The sequence below is a fragment of the Lupinus angustifolius genome, chromosome LG01, assembly GCF_001865875.1.
Source record: "Lupinus angustifolius cultivar Tanjil chromosome LG01, LupAngTanjil_v1.0, whole genome shotgun sequence".
NCBI lineage: Eukaryota > Viridiplantae > Streptophyta > Magnoliopsida > Fabales > Fabaceae > Lupinus > Lupinus angustifolius.
In genome coordinates this window covers 27,736,597-27,745,880 of record NC_032009.1, presented here as the reverse complement: position 1 = coordinate 27,745,880, position 9,284 = coordinate 27,736,597, and the positions used below count along the sequence as shown (strand labels likewise).

General features: G+C 34.5%; 1 protein-coding gene and 1 non-coding gene across 4 annotated transcripts in view; both read left to right on the top strand.

Annotated features, from left to right (window-relative positions):
• Nucleotides 3,914–4,000, top strand: TRNAY-GUA. The gene is given in 2 exon segments: nt 3,914–3,950; nt 3,965–4,000. It is a non-coding gene; the product is annotated as a tRNA-Tyr (tRNA).
• Nucleotides 6,999–9,284, top strand: part of LOC109359457 (probable LRR receptor-like serine/threonine-protein kinase At5g10290) — a 7,920-nt gene continuing 5,634 nt past the window's right edge. Inside the window, exons 1-4 of one of the 3 annotated variants that reach the window (XM_019604133.1) lie at nt 6,999–7,164; nt 8,207–8,341; nt 8,661–8,793; nt 8,955–9,026. In XM_019604133.1, the coding sequence (XP_019459678.1) occupies nt 8,263–8,341; nt 8,661–8,793; nt 8,955–9,026 (284 nt within the window). In that variant the 5' untranslated portion in view covers nt 6,999–7,164; nt 8,207–8,262. Of the gene's footprint in view, nt 7,165–7,952; nt 8,058–8,193; nt 8,342–8,660; nt 8,794–8,954; nt 9,027–9,284 lie in introns of those variants that run through there. The other 2 variants (XM_019604139.1, XM_019604148.1) reach the window with 2 other exon arrangements.

Genomic DNA, 9,284 nt, shown 5'->3' with positions numbered 1-9,284 from the left:
GGATTTAGACCGTTCTAACAATTAAAAAGGACTAGGTCCGCGTTTGAGGTGTACGTTCAAACCACCATCAAATGGGGACAAGTCCACACCTTTGAGGGGTGAGTGATTGGAGACCAAAGGGACATGGTTCTCGCTTGAGTTTTAAGTTCAGACCGCCATCAAAGGGGGACATGCTTACGCCTTTAAGGGGTGAATGATTGGAGACCAAGGGGACTTAGTCCTCGCTTGGGTTTTAAGTTCAGTCTGCCGTCAAAGGGGGGCGAATTCACGCCTTCGAATGGTGAATGGTTTGAGACCTAGGGGACTTGGTCCTCTCTTGGGATTTAAGTTCAGTCCGCCGTCAAAGGGGGACGAGCCCACGCCTTTGAGGGTTGAATGGTTGGAGACCAAGGGGACTTGGTCCTCGCTTGAGTTATATGTTTAGTCCACCGTCAAAGGGGGACGAGCCACGTCTTTGAGCGGTGAATGGTTGGAGACCAATGGGACTTGATCCTCGCTTGGGTTTTATGTTCACTTCGCCGTCAAAGGGGGACGAGCCCACGCCTTTGAGAGGTGAATGGTTGGTGACCAAGGGGACTTGGTCCTCGCTTGAGTTTTAAGTTCAGTTTGCCGTCAAAGGGGGACGGGCCCATGCCTTTGAGGGGTGAATGATGGGGTATCGATCGCCTTTCTGGGGCCTGCCAAGAAACATATGAATAATACCTCGTTAACATATAAGTTGTACAAGGTTATATGAGTTGTCCAGTCGCTAAAGGGACCGATATATACAATTTAAATACTTTAAGCAAAAAATTGGTGCAGGTTCATTACATTCCAAGTGCGGGGGATCTCTTTTTCGGCTAAGTCATCTAGTTTGTAGGCCCATTTACTGATCTTGTCTGTTACCCGATAATGTCCTTCCCAATTTGGCATGAGCTTCCCTTTGGCTTTGTCGATGTCTGCTCTACGGAGGACTAGACTGTCGGTTTCAAAGTCTTTGGAAGAGCAGGGGACTACTTTATGCGTGTTAGACGGTTTGATGAGATTGTACTCTATGGATAGTTGACTTATAACATGCAGCATGGTATGATAGTTGTAGTCTAAGTATGTGCTTGCCATAGAGCAGGTGGTTAGATAATAGTTGTAGGCAGCGTGTAGTAGACGTTGGCAACGTGCAGGTGGGTGACAGAGGCGTGACTCTTGCACTGGCTTGAGGTGGTATTCGGGTGATGATATAGTTCCCCGACGAGCCTAGCCGATCACTTGGTATGATGTATCCTTCCGACTTATGGCTTCGCCAACTACTTGAGCTCGACCGACTTCAAATAGTCCAAATCGGTCAACATGATGTTGTTTGACGAGGATGGAACAAAGTTATTAACAAAAAAATTGAGTAAGCTTCTATTGTTAATTTCCATTACACATTCTCTAGCTTTTTTGGTTCTAACCATTCTCACTATTTTGTAATTGAAATTTAATTTGCATTTTACCATCTTATTTTCTCTAGGGTATGCCAAAGCATTGCTTCCATGCTGGTATATATGTACATTACACCAATAGCTTTCTCTATTTGTCATATAACATTGAGAAGCAAGTTTATTGGGTAAAGTGACATCAAAAGCTATCTAGCATCATAAGTGTCTAACCTTTACAATGGGCTAACATTTATCCCATACTGCCATGCCCAGTGAGACATTAAAATTCACTAAATTTGTAGCCCTTAATGTAAGACACAGGTTCCCTTTCCCCCAAAAAGAGTGTTTCTCCATCTCAAGACAAAAATGGATATCTTGGTACTTGGTTAGAAGTGCCAAGTGTATCCTTTGGTAGTGTTGGGATGATTTTTTACTTCATGCACACATGTGAGCCCAAATAGGTTGAATATGGATATGTTATCTCAAAACATGTTATAAATCATGTCTTTCATCAATGAAAACATGTTACATCAATTAAAATAAACAAATTTTTAATATTTTTTATTTTTGCTTTAATTTTACTAGTGTAAGATATAGTTTGACACATAATTTGATACTTCTTTAAAGAGATTTGCCTCTAATTGTTTAATTTCAATTTTTTTTAATAATTTTGGACACCCAAGTTCAAATTTATCTTTAGATTTTATTTAGTTACTGGTGATTAAGGATGACAATAATCCATAGTTTTACCTCATGTGCATTGCTGATTTCCTTAAATTTCTCTACTTCTCCGCATTCTCTGCGGTGCAAGTGAAGACACAATAATTCAACAAAAAACAACATTTATAAAACCAACTCAGATATTATAATAAAATTATGCAACCAACAATATGGGTGGCAATATGGCCCGGTTCGGCCTGACCCACCTTTGGCCTGCCAAAATATGGGCTTGCCCGGTCCGGTCTGTATTGCTAAAAGGGCTCAAAATATCAGCCCAACTCATATTTGACAAGGCTGGTAGGCCGACGGGCCGACCCATTTTTTATTCAAAATATACATTTTTAATCAACTCGATCACATTTTCAAAAATAAATAATTAGCATGCCTCATAAATGTCTAAAACAAAAAACACAAACCAAAGTCCATAATCTTATAATAACATATCATCTTAGTTTAAAACTTGTAAATTTTAAACAATACGCCAACATAATCTTAAACTTATAGATTCGTAGTTCACAATAAAGTTTTTAACTCCTAAGTTTTAAATATTAGATGTTCTATTCGAAGAAGATTTCTCAACTTTTCTATTACTACCATCAACAACATCTTTTAAACTTTATCTTCTTCATCATCTATATTACGTACATGATTAAATTAATATATGCTTATAAAAATATTTTTTTACTATTGACTCACAAGCTTTCTTTGTTGGTGCCTTATGATTGTTTATTGATCCAATTAGAACATTGCAAACCCCACATTAATTCAGTAATAATTAGTGTAAAAATTAAACAAAATGAATATTTGAAATTACCATGAACAAGGGGTCTTCTGATTTCAACCATGGTTTTGTAAAGAAAGATTCTAATGACTAAGTATATTTGGTATTTTTTTATTTTATAGTTGCCTATGTCAATTATCTTTATAAAGCTATCAATATTATCAACGCGTTTAAACATTGCAAACACTAATAAACATTCACTTAATAAAACTAATAACATGAGTATTTCTACTAGAAGACTAAATGAAAGAATGAATTGAACTTTGGATACCAATTCATATCAATTCTCATGTCCTAACATATATATATGTCATTCATAATTCAAAAATATGTTTAATCAAAATGCATATAAATAGTTGTCATGTAATTCTTCATTATAGACAGCTTTAACATATTCTATATCTTTAACCAATAACATAACAATATTAGAAAACTATGAATTAATTCTCTATGTAATTCTTCATTTTTTTATTGTTGGCCCGTCAGGCTAGCCGGGCCCGGCTCGCTGTGGCTCGTCTGAAAACAGGCTTCCAAACCGAGCTGAATATGAGTTTTTAAGCTAAAATTCACAGTTTAGCCTACTAAAAATGCTAATTCAAACGGACTAACCCGTCGGGCCAAGCCCACATTGCCATCCCTGACCAACAATAAGTAGTGTTGTTCGGTAGAACAAAATTATGCAAGTAGCAAATTTGACATTAGCATGAAGTTCAATTCCATTTGCATATTTGTCTAACCAAAGTCTCATGGGAAATAATCATTCTGGAAAGGATCTTCCATCTTCCATCACTTCAACACAAATAATCACAGGCCACTTGTCCAACAACCTATGAAAGCTGTACTTTGCTTAGGATAATCTTGTTCAGAATTATTCTTTGCATGAAAGTGTTACGATACACACCGTAGCACTTGAAGTTCCCTAGCTTCTTAAGCATTAAAGCAAATCCCATAAGAAATGTGGTAGCTAATTACTGAAATAACCACAACATATATATACATATGATAAAATTGGTATCAACCGACCTTAGCTCAGTTGGTAGAGCGGAGGACTGTAGTTGTTTCGGCAGATATCCTTAGGTCGCTGGTTCGAATCCGGCAGGTCGGATTTTTTATTTTATTTGGGTTACCTGTTTAGTATTTTTTTTATATTGCAAATAATAATGGAGAAAAAAGGAAAAAATTGTATGAACGTAATTGAGTTTATAACTGGTCAATTTTGCACTCTTAAGCTTAACTAACATTGAGTGGAGTAGAAGTTGATTTCAAAATATTGCGCGTTTCATGTCAATAACGAAAAGAGTAATTTTCATATACAAAATGAAAATGAAGCTTTAGAGTTTGTTTGGACTGACAAGATAGAGTAGTATATAGGCTAGTCAAATTAAACTATCTAAAAATGTTTGGGAAATGAGTTTATTTGAATGGGTTAGTAACTTAGAATTTGATAAGCTCCAAAGGTATTTTATAGTTTACAAGCTAAAAGTATTTTATAGTTTACAAGCTAAGAGTTGCCCAATTATTACAAATATGAGCTAATAGTTAATATTACTATATAATTATGATTTAACTAGTTAGTTTATTCACTCCTAACTTATTCAGCTAACTTAAAACTAGTTGTCTTAAAATAAAGTCTTAAACAATAGAAGAATCAAACATGTCAATGAAATTATTGAGGAAACAAAATGTGGATATTTAATATTTTAGTCACTAAATAGTAATCTTACTATTGTATCACTAGCTGACCATCCTCTTTAAAGAAGTGATGCAAGTTGAGGACTTCTCACAAGTTCACTCATTTTACTGCTACACTCGGCAAAACACACTTAATAGTGGAATCTTGATTGGATCCTGCACAATAGTGGTGTACACAACTTATTTAATTGGAAATTAGAAGAAACCAAATAAGCATTGTATAATATAAGTTGATGAGTTTCATGAAGGCTGAAAGGAACAGTGAAGTAGTAGAGGATGACTGATAGACACATAATTCTAACCATGCCAAATTTTTGTCTGTCTGTCTGCCACCACAGGGAGAATCGAGATCACTTGTTCTATTTTTGGTGTCCCATTTGTGTATCAAACTAATTAAAAAGTGAAAAATAATAAAAACATAAAATATATTTTTTATATCATATGAATGAATGTAACTGATCTAATATGTGAAGACATAAACTTTTTGGGAGAGATGATCTTTGTTCTCCCTCCATGTTAATTAAATCATTGGGCGAATAATATTATATTACAATTGCAAATTTGCAATGCACGTTGCAGAGTTTGACCGAAGAACATTGCTATTATAAAGTCAATGCATTCACTCTTCCAATCATGCACTTTCAGTCTCCTAAATCCTAATGATCACAATAAAAAAAATACCAGTGGACTGTGTCTTATATGCCTTTGTCATACTTCCCGCAACTATACTTATTATATTGCATGAAACATGATTTATGCATGGTTCATGATGAAGGACAAAGTAGTTAATACATTAACATTATATAAAGTGCATTTTAGGTTTATTTAAGTGTGAAATCATACATCTAATATGAGGGAACAAGTAAAATAGTTTATAACTCAAAAAGGCCCATAAAACTATTGTCCTAAAGTTTTAATTCAAGACATAGTGTTTCACTTATGGTTCTCCACTCTAGCAATGGGACTCCTCAGTGGTTGGAGGCTCCTCGGTCGCAGTAGGGTCCAACAAGTAACGGATCAGAAAGTGTGTCATATTTGTTTGGTTTATTCAAGTATGAAATCTGACATTGAATGTAAGGGGAAGAGTGAAAAACTTTATAAGTCGAAAAGGTTCATATAACAATTATCTTAAGATTTTGATTCAAGAAGTGATGTCTCACTTGTGACTCTTCATTCTTCCATCCTTGGATAACATGTGACTTCCCACTAGTTGGAAGCTCCCTGCCATCGGGTCTAACAGCTAGGTGAATTTTTGTCAATTTTTTGCTGAGGAAATATTGATTCCAATTCATGGACTGTTAAAGTAGTGTTATTAATACCATACCGGTCATCAAATCGGTCAAGGTACTACTATAGTGGTATATCGGTTCAACTAGTGATTTACTAATTAAACCACATATGGACGAAGTTAGATATACTTATATAATAGATTAAAATTGATGTTGAAAAATTAATAAAAACCAATAATTTTTTTATTATCATTAAAAAAATTAATTTTAAATAAAAATCAGTCGGTATGACCGGTACAGTTCAATTATAAACCAACTGGTATGATTAATTTTGACTGGTTTTGACCAGTATACTTGTATGACCAATATAATTATCCAACCGTACTGGTTTATTGGTTGAACCAACCAGCACAAATGATTTTTACAATAATGGCTTAAAGTACTATAAGAGGAGTTGAACATATTTCTACCCAACTAAAGTGCAGCATAAATGGTTGTGTTATTGGGTTAGACCAATCAGTGTAGATGAATTGCTTATGTAGCCTCCATTGGATAGAGGAGAGTTAGGGGGAAGAGAAAATGGTGAGAGATTAAAGAGAAAATGAAATTTTTTTCTCTTTGGTTAAGAAGAGAGGAGAGAATAAAAAGTAGGTGTAACCTATTGAAAAATCTTTCTCTCCCTCAACTTCTTTCTTCTCTATTTCTCCACAACCAAATAAAGGAAAGAAATACCACTTTTGAAATAAATAATAAAAAATAAAGATATCAAACAAAAACTACTAAAAAATTCTTTTATAGAAAATATGGATAAGTGATCCAAACCAAATAACACAAGCTATTAATTTGAGATTGTTAGGCTTAAATTGTGTCAGATAAATTAGTAAAAGTTTGATTTAGCCTACAAGATTTCTCAAATAAGGCAACAACCCTACCTAAATCTTCATAAAAAAATAAAATCAGATTCTCTAAATTAAATGGATGACATTTTTACAGCATAATAAGAACCACCCATACACTACACAATTCCATCAAAAGTGAGATCCAATAATTATTGCAACATGCTTTTCAAACTTCTTTATTACAAAATTCTATATTTTAGCACAACGATAAGATTAGAAAATTTTAAGCATATTCAGTCAAATCTAGTAATGAAGAGAGAGAGACATAATTGAAGGAAAAAAACAAAGAGTCAGAACCTTCTGTATCAGTTTTGCTGTCATATTTTCATTTCTCAACTTCTCTCTTTTGCTTCACTCACTGCCTCTTCTTCAACATCGCCACAGTTCCTTCCTTTTTTCTTTTCACAAATAAAGGAGAAAATCGTAATTATCGCTATTATATTTATGAGGTACTAGAGATTGTTCTTCTATCTGATTCCAATTAATTACTATTTTGTTTGTTGTTAGTGTTGTGTTTTTGCTATTGCGAATCTATGCCTTTTTTATTCGAATTTCTTCATAATGTTCCATGATTTTGCTATCGACTAATTAATCGAACTTTCTGGAATTGTTCTGTTCTTTTTTGTTTTAAAGCTAGCAACTTGGATATATGTTGTCTCCAAAATGCATCACAATTTGGTGAAGTGGATTGTGATTGATCAATTGATTTAAATATTCAATAATTGACAGTGAGATGTTTCTCGACTAATCAGAATTCATGGCATAAGGTTGTGACACACTTTATGGGACAGACGCCATCCCCAACTTCATTGATTTAGTTTTGCGTTGAAAACTTTAGTTTGAGACTGTTTTCATGACCTTGCTTCCCATTCTCTCTCTCTCTCTCTGTTATTTAATTATATTTGCCTTGATGAACTTATGAGAAGTATCAATTACTCTAGATTGGTTGTCCCTAATATTTTCATTGTATGGGTACTAGTGAGTGACCTGTGAGCAAGTGAAACAAGGAGTTTAATGGTGGCTATCTAGCTCTGTGCAGTTCTATCAAGTCGTCAGTTATTTTTTTATCGATGGCTGTGTGACACTTGCTATGATTAGGGATGGCAATAGGCACGGGGTGATAATTGAAAGTAATTTCATATATGGATACCATTATACCTGTGCTTGCCCGTATATATTGTCGTTAGTTTGAAGAATTTGTTTCTAAAACCCGCAGGTACCCGTTTGGACCTGTACCTGTGCAGATTTTACTTGTGGGTACCCACGGGTTCGAGTTTTTTTGCCATCCCTATCTGTAGATGCAATTAGACTTCCTGCTTCCTTAGACATGCTCAACTGCATGGTGATCATTGAATACTTCAGTTCACAATTTAGTTGTTTTCGATTTCACCACTATGGTAGTTTGCTTCATGTTGTTTATCTTTTTATGGTGTTTAGTACTGTTAGTATTCATTTCTCACAGTTTAATGTTTCGACAATTCTTCACTGCAGAGATGGAGATTACTCATGCTAGTTCATAATCATGGACATTGTTGTGTCAGTGGTTGATGCCAGTAAAAATGGACTTAATATTTGTGCTTTTGCTATTGGGTTGCTTATGTTCTTTTGTGTTTCCCGATCAACAAGGTAGGATCTTCTGTGCACATGGCACTCAACTCACTTGGAAAAGCATGCAGACTACTTCAAATTTAAGTGCTATAACTATATATATTCATATTCATTTTTGGGGATAAAACTCAGTTTCTCCTACTTTACTTTCCATTTCATTTATGAGGAATACATGGATACATATAATGATTATCTCTTAGTTTTACAAGATTTCAGTTGAAATATAATGGATTTGGAACCTATAATGCTTTTCTGGTTATGTGAAAGTTGCAGTATTCCGTAGTTCAAACTCTTGGTATTATCTCTAGTAGGATTGTAATGTTCTTGGTCATTACAGGCGATGTACTGTATTTATTGAGGAGTTCATTGAATGCTTCAGCGAACCAACTTACTGACTGGAATCAAAATCAAGTGAACCCTTGTACTTGGTCACGTGTTTATTGTGACCCAAACTACAATGTAGAACAAGTGTAAGATATTCTCTATTGATTGTTTTCTTTTGAATATTTGATCTGCAGAAGATTTTGACGGCCATTACTCATCCTACATTGTTCATGGAAAATTATAAGTTCACGCTTTTATTTGTTGAAGTTTTGCATGTTGTATAATTATATAAACTGTTTTGTTGCAGCTCACTAGCATTTATGGGATTCACAGGAACCTTGACCCCAAGAATAGGAGTTCTAAAATATCTTAAAACTCTGTAAGTATTTATAGTATGAAATATCCACACAATCTCGGTCAAAGTCATAATGCAAAAAATATTTTTTTACTCCACTCAATTTTGATAACTTGGAAGTTATGAGATTGGTTCAGTTTGTTTGCTGTTAAAAACCATTTGCTTCTGAACTCTTCGCAGCCCTCTTTTCATCTTTTCTGTTTTATTGGCTAGTCTCATCATTATTGAAATTATATATATATATATATATATATATATATATATGTGTGTGTGTGTGTTTGT